Source organism: Poecilia formosa, unplaced genomic scaffold (assembly GCF_000485575.1).
Source record: "Poecilia formosa unplaced genomic scaffold, Poecilia_formosa-5.1.2 Scaffold62, whole genome shotgun sequence".
Classification (NCBI taxonomy): Eukaryota; Metazoa; Chordata; class Actinopteri; order Cyprinodontiformes; family Poeciliidae; genus Poecilia; species Poecilia formosa.
The window spans coordinates 282,711-300,482 of record NW_006800001.1 but is presented as its reverse complement, the minus strand read 5'-3'; the positions used below and the strand labels follow the sequence as shown (position 1 = coordinate 300,482).

The following is a 17,772-nucleotide window of genomic DNA, read 5'->3' as shown; positions in this document are numbered from 1 at the left end:
TATATTTATACTCTTAATGTACTCAAATCTTGTCCAGGATGTGCACCATGGCAACGGCACCCAAGAGGCCTTCTATGATGACCCAAGCGTTCTGTATATCTCTCTGCATCGCTACGATGATGGGAACTTCTTTCCTGGTAGTGGACATCCAAATGAGGTACTTACAAAGTATCTCTGTGTGGTTTTATTTACATTGTGCTAATAGTACCCCACAAAAATAAAACTCTTTATTATGTAGATTATTTATGACCTTGATTCGGCAGATATTATCAAAAGTAATAATACCTTTTGAACTTGTTCCTATTTTGTAATGCTGCCACAAAACCCTTTTATCTATTGTATGAAAAATGTATCTAGTGGACTCAAACAAAATATTAGCATAACTGTGAAAGAAAAGGAGAAGTGCTTTTCAAAAAGTGATAAGTAAAAATCTGAAAAGTTTGACATACATTTGTATTCAGCCTGCCAGCACCTCACAACTCTTGAACCAATACTTTGTACAACCACCTTTCATTGCCACTTCAGTGGGGTATGTCTGCCAGTTTTACACATCTACACCCTGATTTTTTTAATTATAAAAACAAACCACTCAGTTACATTAGACAAGGACTGTCTCTAAACATATTTTTAGCAGGTTTCTTTTCATGTTTTTTTCTTTTTTTGTCTTTAGCTTAATTTATCCTCACATTCACGTCTGACCAGCTTCACTGTCTCTGTTAAAGAAACGCATATCCATAGCATGAGTCTGCGAACAGCAGACCCGGACTAAACAAAGCTTATTTATGAAGAGTTTTCTTGGCTCTGTTTCTTCACAGATGTATTCCAGAATGACCTTCACAGCACAGCTGTATTAGTACTGAGATTAAATTAAACACAGGTGTACTCTATTTACCACATAGGCACCTACTAAAAACACTGGATTTTTGGGCAAATAACAGAGCAAAAGAGCTGAACAAATTCACACTTATTTTTCATGTTTTTATATACAAGCTGGTTTATGATTGTGATGGAACAAAATGTGGAACGATTCAAGGGGTATGAATGCTTTAACTCAGAAGTGTTTCTAGTATCTGTTTGAGTTCAGTGAACCAGTAAGGACCCCAAGAGCTCGGAGTGTGCCTGTGAAGACAAATAAAATTACGTACTATATCAGGGAATAATTTACATAACACAAAACCAAAGTTAAAAATTAACTTATGAGATAATGGAGGCCTTTAATTAGTTAACTCCCTGACAAAACATTTCAAGCTTTGACAGATGAATCATTTGTCAGTTTTAGACTAAATTTGTTTATTTCTAAATCCAGCATTTTATCCTTGAGCAAGTATCTGTCACTTCAGATTGTTACTGTCCAATTATGTTTTCTCTCATAACCCCTCAGTACGAATGCTTTATAAAGCAAGTTTAAAATATGGTCTTCACTCATCCTTGTGTGAGCAATATATCTGGGACACTTTTCAAACGTGTTTATCCAGTGAAAGCACCATGGAGACGTTTTACTGTATGTTTTAGTAACCACTGTGTATATGTTTACTTTCATACTTCTGGGTGAGAAACTTTGAGGCCTTGGAGGTCAGGCCCTCTCAGCAGGATGTATGAAGCTGAGTTGTGTGCCTGTCTGAATCCAAGAAATTGAGATGCCTATGTTTCCTTCCTGTGGTCTTACCCAAAACCAAGTGTAATGACTACCCCGGTCAGTTGAATTGACCCCATCCCATGCTGACATTTGCCACTCATTCAATCCCCCGCATTCCCTCCTCTCACGCTGCCGCCCTCCCCCACGATAATACTCGGTGCTCTCCCATAAAATCTCACGAGGAGCACACATAAAAACACTTTTCTGGGCTTGGATGTGGCTTTGCCTGAAGTGGACTCGCAACCTCTGAGGAGCAGTGTGGTAAACCTCTGGAGTCTCTCTGTCCCCTGTGTAGGTATATATCTCTCCATGGGGTAAGGGTTGTGATGTCATCATCATAACACAGAGCGCGGAGTAGCTCACAAATACCAGTGATGGTATAATTCAGTCCAGTAAGTCCTGAAACATGAAAGCGAGACAGAAAACAAAGAACAGCGCAATGCACTCGGAGCTATAGCAGAAATGGTATGTTTGGTTAATGTGCGTGTGCTTGTGTATCTGACTGTGTGCACAGGCGCATGCTTGCTGGTACATTAACAGTTGGCAGAAGACAGGAGGCCTCATGTGTTTTTCGTTTGCCCTGCGAACATCCCGTCCACTGAGAAGAATGGAGACAGACTTTCTGTGATGCTCATCAGCATTCTTTCTCTTTCAAGCATCCTCTCACACCCATGCACTCACACTCGCGCGCTCTCTCTCTCTCTTTCTCTCTCACACACACAAAGGAAATTACCATACATTGTTGCCAAGTGGCTGTCAATCAACCTCCACCATTTCTTCCCAAACTGACACATTGACTGATGGTGAAGGGTTTGGGGAACAGCTAAATGGCTTCTTGCAGGACTACAAAGAGCGAGAGACGGGAATCCTCAACTTCTTTCCAAGATCCAGGCCTCTGTTCACTTTCTGCCCCGAGTAAACGAGGTCAACCTGAGGGAAGCTTCATCAACTCTGCCTGGCATCCGTCTCATTCAAAACATGAAGAAGGAGTTGTGGAGAACAGAACTCATAATTGACAGTCGTTATACTTTACGTTTATATACGTACGTTTATATACGTTTATATCATAGTTTATAGTATATAGTACATTATTAATACACTGGGGGTTTTTTTGTAGACCAGTCAGTATTCAGCCCATTTAAGTTGTACATTAAAGCTCGGGAACTATAAATGGCTGTAGCTCTGCTCTGGCTCAGCAATTTACAAAGGCCAGTTGACAAACTGTATAGAAATCAAAATGGAGGGACAGGGGTGTTGAATTAACAGCCATCCGTATTTCATTTGGGAATCATAATCACTCCCTGATGTTGCCTTAAGAGATGCAGCGACATTCCCTCTGTTGCTGCAACACAAAGTTTTGCAACAGCAATGCTAACTTTGCGAGCATTTGGTGCAAATCTGTCATCGTCGTGGAGTTTCTCAACTTCCCCTCAGAGTTATTTACTTTTCTTTTTTTTTTTTTGACATTCTCAGTGATTGTTTCTTTCTCACAGTCCCCCTGTTTTTCCTGGTCTGCTTTTATCCAGGTGGGTGTACGAGCAGGTAAAGGCTTCAATGTCAATGTGGGATGGACTGGTGGTCTGGACCCTCCAATGGGTGATGCAGAGTACCTGGCTGCATTCAGGTAAATAAAGTTTTCTCTGTTAGCTGTAGAGTACTTTGTCTCATTTCTGGTCCATTTACATAAAGGTGTACACCTCAAAACTTTCTCAGTTCAGTATTTCACAACTGAACCCATTGATTACATACAAATGCAAAATATTCTTTTACAACCAGGAGGTAGTTCAGGATAATCATTCTGGGTTTTTTTTTTGTTTGGTTTTTTTATATATATTTGTTAGCTTATTATGACATCTATTATATCAAACTCAATCTGTTTTAAATCAACATTGAGGCTTTTGTTAATTTGTGTAAAGAAGTTGTTCATCTGTTATTCTTTTATAGACATTGATCAACTCATGATGACTTCTAATGTCACTGAAATTTACAGCTATGTTTTTTCCACATCCATCTTATCTAACTGAGCTTTTGTAGAGTTAAATCAGACCTAGTGTTGTTTGAATAAGGATGACTCAGACAGGAATGCATTGATTAAGATATTAAATATACTGTGATTTTAGTCAAAATTAAGAAGTTGAATGGGTACAGTAAGTACACATTTCTTTGCTATTTCCTTCTCACATGTTGAACTTTTTTCTTCATTGAACTGTTTATTCATATTTAAGTTGTAAAGCAAGTCCTGTTTGATTACTGAATGGTGCTAATACAGAAAATGAGGCTTTGCTAGAGCAGGAGTATGGATAGAAGTTATTTTACTTTTATATTTTTTTTCTAATACGTGGTATATGTATGACTGCATTGTCGTTAACACTAAATATCTTAAGCAAATGACATTACTGACCCTCTGCTACTGTGTACAACCAGAATATTGAAATTCTGACGTTTTGTTTCTGCAGTTTTAAAGCCCAAAAGAATACTTAGTTGCTAAATAGTTACTCAAAAAGTGTTGTGCATGTCTATTTAGTAGTCCCTTTAATCTGAATAAACAATAAAATCCAATGAGAGCAATTGCCTTTAAAGTTTCACCTAACAGTCCATATGTGTGTGTAAAACTATAAACGTTCTCTGAAGACCTCAAAAGTTTGTTGGAGAATATTAATGAACAAGCTGCTTCATAAAGACTAAAGCATCAGGAGAAAGTTATAGAGGATTGAAGCACTATTGGATTACAAAACAATGAGCTTTACAGAGCAATCACCTCATAGAGCACTGTGTAATTTATCATCTAAAATTGTAAAAAAAGTGTGACACAACTGCAAACCTATCAAAACAGCCATCCTGTAAGCCATATACAGCAAACATGTGGAAGAAGGTGATCTGGTCATATGAGACTACAGTTGAAGCATACAATTGAGTGGATGCCTCTTTTCAGTAGAAACAAAGAAGATGGTCACAGTTTATGAGCAGATGGATGGAGCTAATTACAGGACAATCCTGAAACAAAACCATTTTAATATGCTACAAAAGACTGGAAACTGGGGTGGAGGCTCTCTCTCCAACAGGACAATAACCCTAAGTATAGCTAGAGCTATGTTTAGCTCTGGCTAATTCACAAATTAAAAAAAAAGCAAAACAAAACAGTAAAAGTCTAGAACTAAATCCAATTAAAATTATTCAGCAAAGGTTAAAATCAATGTTTAGAACTGCTCTCACTTCAATCAGAGTTGGGAGATTTTGCAAAAGAAGCAATGAGAGTTTCTCTTCTCCAGAAGGCTGAGCATAAATGCTCTGTTCAATTTTTTTTTTATATTTTTCTGTATAAAAAAAATTAACTACGCTTCCTTTTCCTTCCACTTCACAATTTTGTGCAACTTTCTGCATAAAATCCTTGCAAAATATATTGAGGTGTGTGGTTGCAATATGGAAAAATGTGAAAATACACATGACTTTTGATTACTTTTGCAAAACAATGTACACTATTTCCACATGGTTTACTATTGTTTGGATTAACGAGTTGAAGTTCTAGTGGGAAACACGCATCTATAATGCTGAACAAGTTTTAAATGCAAAACGCTCAATCTTTTTGGAGGTGCTCCCTAAACCTGCAACACTGAGCATGTAGCTAAAGGTGCATCTCAATACTTTTATCATTTAGCATCACTGAAAGGCAATGCAGAACTTCTTTAAATCACATTATCACTTGTACACAGATTGAAAATATCCAGAAAAAGGCGAGAATTGTGGAAAAAGTACTTTTTGGTGAGTTAAATGCAGAGATCTACAGCTAGGAGGTACCAGAGCACACCTATTCTTCACTTCATTCAAGCTGTTAGTCTTGAATGAATGTGGTTTGGTGGTGCGCTACACTGCAATGAACACAAAATGCATCTGTCAGCAGCACTGGCTCACCACCAGATGAATAAAACGCTATGTGAGCTCTTCATGGTGCTTGCTTCAGACACAGTGGGTGGGCCCCTCATCACAGGAAAGATGCTAATGAGCTAACCCATACTGGTAAAATCCCATCGACCCAATAGGCTGTCTTGAAACACTATGCCCAGTGTTTGCTGGAGTTCTGGATCCCGATTAAGAAACAACTGATCCTTTCCTGAGCAGGCGTCTGGCTTTAGTATTTTTCACCCAGTTTAGGAAATTGCAAGTGCTTTCATGTGTAAAACTTCCTCAGCTAGCCACAGTATAGTACTGTATTAAACTTTTGCCATGAAGCTTACATCATATAAGGGTTGTCTAAAGGAGGAGCATTCTGCTGGTGCAGACCTTTGTCACATATAATTTTGGGTTCAAGCGTATTTTGTGAATAACAATTAGAATTGCTGGATGTCAGAAAAAAGTAGAAGCATTGTGTTTGAGTAATTAAAGTCGACTGTCAGGGTGTCACGCTGTACGGTTAAAAAAAAAAAAAAGAGAATGCATCATAATTTCGCCGTAATGCAGTTAAGCCTATTTAAATTTGTGCCAGTTCTGTGGCTCGATATGAATATGTAATTTGGATGACAGGGTGTTTTAGGCTGTGTGTGTCTCTTACAAATGGAAAAGAAGTTTGTTGTCGATGATGTGAGTCTGTTTTGGGGTGTGTATTAGTGGCAGAAGAGATCCTGTGGTTGATCGTGGTGGTTGGGACTCCATTACAATCAACAGAGGGCTCATCATCACCGAGATCAAGAACCGTGACGTTATACGTGATATTAAAATGGCCAAAACTGCTACCTGTGCGTCTAATCACAGGTAGCAGTGCTGACGCCTGTTAATTTCCAACCGGTTACTGACAAACAATGAACTTATGGAGGGAAGGAGAATACAGCTGAAGAGAGAAGAAGTGGGGGGTGCATTGTTAGGGAATCCAAAGGCGGCGTAATTAGGCCCAATGGATCCCAGATGGCTGGCTGTCAGTGACGTGAGAAGAGGGACGAGCTCCTAATAGGAACCAGACGCGCACAAATGCCTTTGAACTGCCGCTGAGAGAAAAAGAGCGAGTAAGAGGGAATCAAACGCGGCATGGGCCATGCGCTCTTGCTAAATAACTGGCAGCAGGAGAGAAGAGGAAGGAAGACGGAGAGTAGAGAGGCTTGGAAAGTGGTCTCTGCTCAGTAAAGTGCACAATATGAGGACCTTTCATATAAAAAGTTGAAAGTATTTTTCACTTAGGAAAACATGTTTGGTGTTTGACACCTGTCTACCGTCAGATCCTTGCTGGGGGTTTTTTTGTGTTTTTTTTCCTGCAATTACAACAAAGAGACATTTCTTCTTTTATCATCAGGGTTCTGCTTCACATTCAAACAGTTGCACACATTTACACCTGGGAGGTGCACCACCTCTTAGGGTTGGCTGTCTTCCAGCCGTGGATCAGGAACTGAGATCAAGCACTTGGCGCTTTGCCTTTGATAATTTTTTTTCTTTTCATCATTTTAAAATGGAAGAGTGTGTTCAGCCCAGTAAATGCTTGTAGTTACCATCTCCAGATATAAGGCCTTCACTGGACGGACGTTCTAGTAGAAATCACTTCAACGACCCTGTTTTAATTTTGTTGTGTTGGCATCGGAAATCTTTTTTTTTTTCCTCCGTCCTGCTCTGAAATGAATCCAATCACATTATGACTACTCCTTTTTACCCGTCATTATGTTTTATTTACTCCTAACAGTTCTCCTGATCACCTGTTGAAATGGTGAATGGGCTTTCGGGTTTCCTGTCGAACGTGAAGGATTGGGCTGTAACGGCTCTCCGTTTTCCCTCTCTCGTCTCCAGGGCTGTGGTGATGCCTATTGCCCACGAGTTTTCCCCGGACGTGGTCTTGGTCTCCGCCGGCTTCGATGCTGTTGAAGGACACCAACCTTCATTGGGAGGATACACCGTCACAGCCAAGCGTAAGGAGCAGCCAGCGCTCTGTGTACACTCATCAGAGCTTCTCAAAACAGTTTAATACCTGTATTTGTTATGCGTCTTACTTTTTTTTTTTTGACAGACATCATTTTTCCTTATGAAACCTTTATGACGCAAATCTTTGATATTGGCATTATGATGAGCTAAAAAAAACAAGCACTTATTTAAAAGTGACGCTTTTACTGAATTTTTGTTTCCTTTTCAACTAATTTGTGTTTTTTTGGTTTGATCTCTACTAGTTTTTGGCTTCTTGACTCGTCAGCTGATGTCGCTGGCAGGAGGCCGGGTCATCCTCGCTCTGGAGGGGGGCCACGACCTCAAAGCCATCTGTGATGCCTCTGAAGCCTGTGTCAGCGCCTTGCTCGGCATGGAGGTGAGACGTGTCGTGTCTCGTTCCACAGATTAACGCAGCGCGTCACGTCCTCAGATCACTAACTGTGTGGCGTGTCTCAGGTGGAGCCTCTGTCCCAGTCGCTGTTGGACCAAAAGCCCTGTGAGAATGCGGTGCGCTCTCTGCAGAGAGTCGTCCAGATCCAGGGTGAGAAAGACAACGTCAGCTTTACTGCAAAGAATAACATTTACAAGGGAAAAACAGTCAAATAAAGCAAACTTACTAGTTGTACTTGGAGTAAATGTATTCAGTTAGTCTCTTGTAAAGCTTTGCAAATTTGAACTTCCTAGCAGTCTAAATACAACCGTTCAGAGATTTATTTTGAGAACATCGGTGAACAAACATTATTATAAAGACCTAGAAATACATCAGACAGGGCAGGAATGAAACTAAAGAAGAGTTAAACATGTTATAAACAAATATAATTTGGACATCCTGGACATTCTGATGGAACATTTTTTAAGTCCATCATTCAAAGGTTTTAAGAGGCTATAAAAGATGGAGGTTCAAGTTCCAGGAAGACAAAAACACTAAGCAAACAGCAAAACTCCACCCTATGAATGTTCAAAGTTGGTTGGGTAATACCCACAAGACTTTGCATCAGAAAGTGTTTCTACCTGATATCAATATGGAGGGGCAGAATTTATTTTTTTTGCTCCCAAACAACAACAACAAAAAAAGTGTCCAAACCATGTATCATTTTGCTTTAGCTAGTGGTATTGCATACAATCCCAACCAGACGGAGCGAAGATATTGGTTGCAAAGCGACAAAATGTGAAAAAAGTTCACGAGTCATGAATACTTTGTGAGACACTTTATGTTCCCCTGCAGAATTTTGCAGCACTGATTGAGTAATTTCTGTTGTAATGAGTCTAGGGCACACTAACAAAGAAACTCCAAGCCTTGCAGATAATTTGTACAACAACTGTCACAATAAATAGGAGCTGAAGATAAATTTTCCTCAGTCGGCTGGAAGGGAGTATACAGGCTTGCATCAACAAATATTTTTCAGGAGATGATTTATGTGGGCCACATTGTTCATACTCCTTGGTGATGAATGAGGTGTATGCTCATATTATTTGATTACATTATTTTTTTATACATATCAACCCTATAAATACCTTATGTAAATGAGGCTTTCGAGTCACTGTTGATATGGATCAATAAAGCCTCAACAGAACGTTTTATGTTAACGATTAATTGTTTTCCTGTCTAGTTTTTACCCAACAGTTTGTCTTCTTAGTGTTTCTGTTCTCAGTAACTCGTAACAATCCCCCTTTTCACTCTATTTAACACGTTTTGACCTCTTTGCTTCTGCTCTCCGACCACCTCTCCTCCCTTCCATCCCTGTCTCCCATCCCTCCAGCCGTCCCGCAAAGCAGACACACACACACACACACGCGCACGCACACAGCTACCCTGGCTCCAATTATCTTCAAACACTTCTCTGGCACACGACCTTCGCAACATCCCCTCCTGATTGCACACAAATGTTATCCCAACCAAATTAGATTAATTAAAAATATTTGAATAGCCACAGGAATGTTAAGCCCATAATTCAGGCCCGGGGTGAAGTATATGTAAGTTGTATGCTCAGCCAGAACACACGCACTTATAGAGAAGCAAATTTACAGTCGCTGGTTTCTTTCTATTTTCTGTTTTCCCCCGTTGTGTGACAAAGGACCGTGAGCCCTGAGAGAGCAGACTGAGTCTGAGTTTACATTTCTGAAATTATCAAAACGGATATTTGGACCAGAGGCTGTTTATACCACAGCCTTTGCTTATATTCACATCAAACATCTACATCTAGCGGATCAAACAGCAAGCTGTACTTTCGGTTAGCTCAGGCGTGTCCCCTCAAGGAGAAGTTCAGGATGAAAACAGGAATAAAACCAAAACTTAAGCCATTAATCTTTTTTTTCCCCTTTTTTGTATCCTTCCTCTTTTCCATCTTTTCCTTTTCCTCTCAGGTGAGTTCTGGCAAAGTGTGAGGGATTCAGCCACGACCGTGGATCTGTCCTACCTGCAGGCGCAGAGACACAGATTCAGGCGAGACTCGGACAGCGAGGCGGTCAATGCCATCGCTTCGCTGTCAATGGGGTCCCTCACATCAGAAAGGTAAAAACAAAACAAAAAAAACACATTACGATTATTATCAGCTTAGCCACGTTTGAGTTTTATCCCCACTCAAAACTCAAAATTGGATCCAATCAGCAACCTGTGAGGAAGAACATAGAAACGAGCTGCACTTTCTAACATATCGCAGTAAGTCTGGTTTATTGAACAGTGAGACAGCAAGAGAGAACGAGACGTTCTGCAGGTAACAGGAAGACTGAACACCCTGTTTTATTCTTTTGAGCTTTCAATGTCTATCGGGTAATGAAGCTTGTTGGTTTTGTAAATGTCACAGCTTGAATTCTCGATGGGATCCGCACAAAGGCCAACCTTTTAGAAATGCTAACCACACTAATCACTGGTTTAAGATGCTAATGACAGCTTAAAATGTCAGCTCTGTAAACAGGTTCTCTTTCTTTTAAAAGAGTAAAATTCTGTTTCAGTGTCCACTCTCTGACACAAAGTGTGATGTTTTTTTTTTTTCTAGAATTATAAATTATTTATTATTGTTCACTGCACAGTAACAGAAAGAAAGAAAACATTCAATATATACTTTTTAGCCTATGTTCCTATGTATCATGTTTTTTGGTTGTTTTTTTTATCAGAATTGGCAAAATTCTAATCAATTCATCTCTAATTATCTACAACCTCAACATAACAGTATTGCATTTTATGTCCAACATCTTTCTCTTTCTTTTTTAAAGGAAACCGCTTGAAAGAATGTGAAGAAAAAAAAAGACCCATCTGAGGAAAGAGCAACCCAATTAAAGCTTTCAACTCAGACTCAGTGGAAACATGCGTGCACGCGCGCACACACACACACACACACACACACACGCATATATATGTGCATTTGGATCATCACTGGAACATACAAACCTGCATTACTACTGGCTGCAGCACGGCCACGGACTCAGACACAAGGAACCGTCTTCATCTCGTGCCACATTCATGTCCCCAATAGATTTCTTCTGCCTTTTCCTGACAGCAACATTGATCACTGAAGTTAAAAGGAAAAAAAAAAAAAAGTAAAAATGTCCAATGACTGAATAATGAAGACCTGGTGAAACAGGATGTAGCATGAGCAGAGATGAGAATTTGTTACTGATTGCGGCGAAACCTGCACGGACCACTGAGACTTTCTTTTTTTTTTTTTTTTTTTTGTTAGCAAATGTGTCAGCAGGGAGGAGGACGGCAGGTGAATGGTGATTTTTTTTTTTTTTTTCCTGCACTTGACAATCATCGAATGAAGGAAAAAAGATCAGTTTATTCTGATCGTCTTGCACTGTGATCGTTCTGCGACTGGACAGGAAGCACGCGAAGCGTGACGACAATCAAACAATTTCGTTTGTTCAAGTTTTTACTTCATTTGAATATTCATTTCTTTTTCTTTTTTTTTTTTTGTTTTTGACATATGGCACACATTTCTGTGGATGTCAGCATGAGATTTTCTTAAAGAGATCCAGAGTGAAGCTACAGTGGAATCTGAGATACATATGTTTCATATTGTTTTCTGTGTCCACATATTTTCTTAAATCTCTTTTTTCTTTCTTTCTTTCTTTCTTTCTTGCTTGGCCTGTCAGCCGAGCACATGCAGCAGGAGTTTAAATAGCTGCAGTTATTGTTATCACCCTCTGACAGATAAAAGAAGACACATCATTCTTTTATAAAGTACATCTTAAATACATAGAAATACCATCGCATTGGTGGGATTAGTCACAGTTTAGAGCTAATATCTTAAGCAGCTGGGGTGTCGATATTATGAAAGACGGATATGAATTTGAACAAAGCCCCAGTTCGTTGCGATCACTCTCTAAAGATCGTATACAGCCGAAACCAAAGACGCCCTGTACAAAAAGAGACGCAGACATATTTTCTCTCTATATCTGACATTTAACTTTTCCTGTTTCAGGTTGGTTAATGTTCCCAAAGTTATCCATGTTTGTTCTTCGCCTGAGTAATGACTGAGGTCCACTTTGACCGAGTCTTGTATTTTTTTCTTTTTGAAATTCAGAAGTTTACATACGCTAAGACTGAAATGCTTTTACATAATTTGGGGAAGCCGAGGTGACGGCGTTATAAGCTTCTGATTGGTTAAGTCACAGTATTTGAGTGAAACGGAGGCAGACCTGTGGATGTGCTCGAAGGCAACGCTTCAGACACACCGCTTCTTTGTGTGACTTCATGGGGAAATCATCAGGTAGAAAATCGAGGGCCGAATTTGAACAGCGTGGACTATCCAGTCATCAGACTGGTGTGAAAAGTGTGCATCAAATCCCAAGGTTCCCCAGTGAGGAAGAAGCAGTTTCTCCCAAAGCAAACACTCCGTATTTTAATTATGTGGTCTGATGAAACTAGAGTTCAAGTGTTTGGCCTTGGTGACCATTTAGAGTGAACAAAACGGGGAAGCCTAAGGGCCCGAGAACACCTTCTCCTCCTGCTGTGACGTAGCGAGTCAGCAGCATCGCTGCTGTTTTGCTGCTGGAGGGACCGGTGCGCTTCATGGAACAGACAGGATCGTGGAGAGAGATGATCATGTTGAAACACTGAAGCGAGAGCCCAAGACATCAGAGAGAGAAAGGTAAAGCTGGGCGTCAAATGGATCTTCTGAACGGAAAATTTAGTTTCATGGTGGCTTGGTGACAACAAAACGAACGTTTTGCACTAGCCAACACGAAGCGCAAATGGACAACTTTATATACTTCCAAGTCGGTTTACAAACGTGACTGGGACAAACGCCCAGCAAGCTGCTGTGAGAAGCTGGTGTAAGGAGACCCAGAATGTCTGGACCCGTGTTACATGCTTACAGGGAAAACTACCAAATACTAAGGAAGCGCATGTAAACTTCTGAATTTGACAGTAATAAAAATCATCCTTTTTCATTATTCGTTCTGACATGTTGCTATTGGAATAACTTTAGTAATTCTAGCTGACCTCAAACTGGCAATATTTAGTCAGATTAAATGTCTAAAAGTGAGAAAAAGTTTGTCTTTTTACACACTGTATGTAAATATATGGCTTCAACTGTGTGCAAAAAAAAAAAAAGAAAAGCCACATTTTGGTATTTTGAATGATTGTTACGCCTTCAAGGCCTTCAAGACGGCTCCACACAGACAAAGTGCACTTAACACCTCCCTCAGAGAGCTCAGCCTTGATGTTGTAAACTTTGTAAAGTGGACCAGTGTTTCTTTTCCTGTGGAGGATCATTCCTGCTGTGTCTTCAACCCCTCCTCCCCCGACTCTTTTATATTTTTAATACCGACAATATGATGCGTGTTTTATATCCTGCAGTTTTATGTTTACTGTCATTTATCGGCGTTGACCAAACGAAGGCTTTTCACAGCTAAAACGGAGCAACAGAAACCAAAGTAGTTGATCATACAGTCGATGATGTGCGTACAGCGCGATTGGACACAGGTTAACCACAACCACAGTTTATGAGAAAAATGTGCTGTCCATAGATTGGCATGTCCAAAAAAAAAAAAAAAAAGAACTTCAAAGCCTCTGAATGTTTCTTTTCTCTTTCCAAACAGTCAAAAAGCATCAAAAGCACAGATACATAAACAAATCCATTTGACATTACGTGTATTTATGCTTTCAGATTTGGCATCTTTGAAGTGCTCTCTGCGTGTCCAATGCAGTTAAGACGGTGCTAAAAACCAGTGTGTTTGTTTTTTGTTTTTTTTTTTCTCCCAGCCCCTCTTTCGCTCTTTCCTGTGTGTGACATTGAACATGCAGCTCAGCACCTGTCCAGTACTTGTTGATGTAGCGAAAACGTGTAAACCACACGACGGGGACGGAGCGGCCCCGCGTTCGGCATCTTTCTGCGTCTCGAAATGGCTTTTAGTGGGGTGGAAAAAAAACCCACGACATGTCTTATGTCTTATCCTTTTGTCTTAACGAATGGAAAGTTTGTATTTTGTATTTGAACTCAGATAAAGCCTTAAGACCAAATTATTATATGATGCTGACCAACCTGTGAAGGTAACATTAACCATGTGGAGCTTAAACAAAACTGGGGGCCAAGTCCAGTTGACTGATAACTGACTATGATTTTATTTTATTTTTTTTTTGTACAGTGTAAATAGTGCCTTACTTCTCCCCCACTTTTCTGCTTTTTGTCTTTTCTATTTTGTTTTCTATTTTTAATAAACATAACTTATACACATTTGAATGATTGTTTTATTTCCTGTATACGTATAACAAGGTGATATGTTTTTTTTTTTCAGGCATTACAATTAGTGGAAAACCAAAATGACATTTCTTTGAAAATTTGAATTTTCTATAAGGTGAATAACACAACTATATTTAACAGAAATGTCATGTTAAGAGTTACACAGGTGACGTGAAGGAGGCACTCGGCAATGCAGACGAGTCGAATGCCATTAATAAAGCAGTGTGAGCATCTTTAACACCTCAGTGGTCCCACAGACTGATCTTGACCATCCAATGTTGCATTGATGGTCGAGATTTATGCAAAAAAGAACCCCAACCAAGTTCTAGGTTGACATTTCCGTTTCTCAGAAATATCTTAAATAATTCCTATAATGAGTCGATAATAACCTACGAGTTGGAACGTTTGAATGGAATCAATGACGTGAATTAACGTTTTGATAATATTCTTATTTCTAAGATGTGCCAGCAGTTTATTTTATTTTATTTTTATTTTATTACCAGCGCAAAGTAACGGGCAACACAAATGCAGTACATTGATACAGCGCTGAGTAAAACTTTATTGTTCACAAGACAAATGATGAAAAGCAAATGGAAAAAAAAAAAACAGTAGAAAAGAAACATGATCAAAAGCAATTGGGCCCACAGTTACAAATGTATCTGCTTTACTCTGCGTGTAATCACACCATCAACACTTTGGCACACTTTCTGAGAGGTTTTGCTGGTGCATTATTTTTTAATTAAGCTTCGCAGAGATATTTCAAAGCTGCAACACTCTCTACAGACAGACAGCCTGCTAGTAAAACAAACAATTAGCTGAACTGTGATCAGTGGTTTGAAACGGAATAAAGCGGTAAGCAGGGTTTAAGTAAAACAGCGTGTACGTACGCACACCAAAAACAAGATACGTTCAAAATAAAAAAATAAAAAACATAACCCGGAGAGCGATCCAGTCACTGCAGCAAAGCAAAAAAAAAAAAAAAAAAAATCTGCACCAGATTCCCGCCTTTTAGAGCCAGAGCGATTAGCTTATTAGCATTTTAGCTGTAAACATAAATTGGCTGTNAGTTGAGGTCAGCAGCACACCATCCCCACCAAACAGTGTTGGTGCTGCAAAAAGGCTATGGAGGATAGCCTTTTTGCTATCCTCCATAGATGGAGGATAGCAAAAAGGCGGGAATCTGCACCAGATTCCCGCCTTTTAGAGCCAGAGCGATTAGCTTATTAGCATTTTAGCTGTAAACATAAATTGGCTGTGACCGCCCTCTAACCATCACTTTGCCATTATCATTAGTCATCCTAATGTCTGTCAGGCTGAGTCATCCGAAGAGAGAAGAGTCAGGGGGTTGGAGGGGAAATGGGATGACGGTTATCATTGCGGTGTTATCGAAGGCGCTCCATCCAGCAGCCATTTTGTTTCATTGTCACCTCAGGCCAGCTGTTTTTGTTTTTGTTTTCTCTTTTCATTATTTTCTGTCTTTCATTCTAATTATTTCAAATGTCCTGCAGTTCATTGTCACGTCTCCACAATGCGTCTCAGAGGCACTTTGCCGAAGCGACCGCCGCCGAGTTGAGTCGAGAAGAAGTCCAGGAAAAAAAAAAAAAGAGGAGGAGGAGGAAGGAACCACATAAGGATTGGAAGAAACAGGAGAAATCTTTTAGAAAGTTTCGAGTGAATCTTCCTTGTAGTTTAGGGAATTCCAGGTTGTGGAGGTTTCTGCAGAGAGTAGAGAAACAGACAGTTAGTTAGAATCGTACGCTAAAGAGTTAAGAGATAATAGCTGAAATATGTGCACAAACGGTCCAGATTTGTGGAGATTGCTCTTAAACAACAAAACGTCTCATCTGCAGCTCGCCCTCCAGTTAAAATGTGGTTTTTAATGTCTCTAGAATGACTTGAAGCAACATAGAGAATAGAGAGCACAAATTAGATTTAGTGGAAATATGTGATTTTTTTTTTTTTTGTAACACAATACAGAGAGTTTTCTTAATTATTTTTATTTTTATAAATTTGTGCCTTTTAGTTCTACATTCTGAGGGGTGTTTGACAGAGCCTAATTCATTCGGGGCCTCAGTCGTGGCGTTTTGTTGCCAACGTGTCCTCTGTCCTTGCTGCTTTCTGGCCAACACACACATACAAATACACCAACACACATATACACACACACACACACACACACACACAGAGAGACAACACAAAACCCTCCCACCTGCATCCAGCTCTTAGTCTGAATCCCTAAAAATAAAGATGACTATCAGAAGCCACGAGTTTCTGGACGTGGGTTTTTTTTTTAAAAGAAACTGCAGATGAGCCGCAGAGGCCCTTACATCTGGTCCCAGATCGGCCGGGAGCGGAGGCCAGAGATCTGATATGCACAGAAGTGCATCCAACTGCAGATCACTCCAAAACGTATAAAACACACACACACACACACCCACATGGGCGCAGCGGAGCCAGGAGTCTCAGCAGAGGAAGGAGCAGTTAGAAGCTTTGTGATTATTGTATAAACAATGGAGAGCGTTTTGTTTTCTTCTGCTCCGACAGAACAATCCTCCCAGAATTGAAGTCTCACGCAGAGCCAAACATCCACATGTCCTAAAATGGTGCTCATTAAAACACGGCAAACTGCGGCTGGAAGTGTGCACGCTTCTGTTGCTGCGTAAAATATGGAGGACGTTGTTTGTGTTATATGCAGATCAAATCAAACAAAAACACGATGTGGATGGAAGCGGCTTTATAATTTTGCAGGTTTGGAGCCTTGAACTGAATGCATGTTTGATTTAGAGTGACTCACGCCGAAGGCTGTGTATGTAAACCAATAATCTGGAGTTTTTAGCTGTAAAAAACAACAACAACAAAAAAGTAGAACACCACCTCAAAAACACCTCTAAAAATTTACATAAATTAAATTGCGGTGTTAATCTTTAAGTTCACATATGAACACCTGTAGGAAATAAAAAAAAAACAAGTTCAGTTTCTCAGATTTTACTACTTATAGGCATGAATTTGAGCAAAATGTACAATTTGTTGTTGCTTTAAAAACTACTGGCATTACGTCTCCCAAATTCCAAGTGAAGATATGATCATCTCGAGCGAAAACGTCAATCAAAGTGAGAAAAGCATGCTGTTGTCGTCATCTTGACCCGCTCTACGTCACGTGACTTCCGGCTTCACCTCGTCAGCGCCTTGTTAAGCAACCTGATGTGTGCTTGCGTCGACACCGTAAAGGAGCAGCTGTCACTGTCGAATTATTTATCATCATCGGGGGAAACGTCGTAATTTCTCCTGATGATAAACTCTGGCTGACAGGAAGGGTTCAATGCCTTGAATATTTTTCCACTGTTGGCTCCATGCAAGCAACATAAGCAAAAGCACTTAGTTGCTGCTTAGCTTTACAGTTGCTCTACTACATTCACTTACATGAAATTCCAAGTTTAATTTTCATTTTTGGAGCAGTATTTAGCTTTCTCTGTAGGTGGTGACTAATTTGTTCCCATTATAGTTTGACTACATTTTTTTATTTTTAACTATTAAAGCTGCAATAAATACAACAAAGAT

The 17,772-nt window shown here is 39.8% G+C and overlaps 2 protein-coding genes and 1 long non-coding RNA gene across 6 annotated transcripts in view; 1 reads left to right on the top strand and 2 right to left on the bottom strand.

The window, feature by feature from the left end:
* The window catches only part of LOC103139515 (histone deacetylase 7-like), a 47,698-nt gene extending 34,187 nt beyond the window's left edge, over window positions 1-13,511 (top strand). For all 3 annotated transcript variants that reach the window (XM_016672571.1, XM_007554176.2, XM_007554175.2), the window contains 7 exons: window positions 38-157; window positions 3,163-3,260; window positions 7,400-7,518; window positions 7,774-7,907; window positions 7,988-8,072; window positions 9,896-10,043; window positions 10,745-13,511. In XM_016672571.1, coding sequence (XP_016528057.1) covers window positions 38-157; window positions 3,163-3,260; window positions 7,400-7,518; window positions 7,774-7,907; window positions 7,988-8,072; window positions 9,896-10,043; window positions 10,745-10,766 — 726 coding nt within the window. In that variant the 3' untranslated portion in view covers window positions 10,767-13,511. The remainder of the gene's footprint in view (window positions 1-37; window positions 158-3,162; window positions 3,261-7,399; window positions 7,519-7,773; window positions 7,908-7,987; window positions 8,073-9,895; window positions 10,044-10,744) is intronic.
* Window positions 10,946-17,772, bottom strand: part of LOC107836485 (uncharacterized) — a 15,586-nt gene continuing 8,759 nt past the window's right edge. For both annotated transcript variants that reach the window (XR_001662393.1, XR_001662394.1), the window contains exon 4: window positions 10,946-11,021. This is a non-coding gene — a long non-coding RNA (uncharacterized LOC107836485). The remainder of the gene's footprint in view (window positions 11,022-17,772) is intronic.
* LOC103139514 (twist-related protein 2-like) overlaps window positions 15,667-17,772 on the bottom strand; it is a 5,722-nt gene continuing 3,616 nt past the window's right edge. The window contains exon 2 of the mRNA XM_007554174.2: window positions 15,667-15,930. The gene's annotated coding sequence lies outside the window, so the exon portion shown is untranslated. The remainder of the gene's footprint in view (window positions 15,931-17,772) is intronic.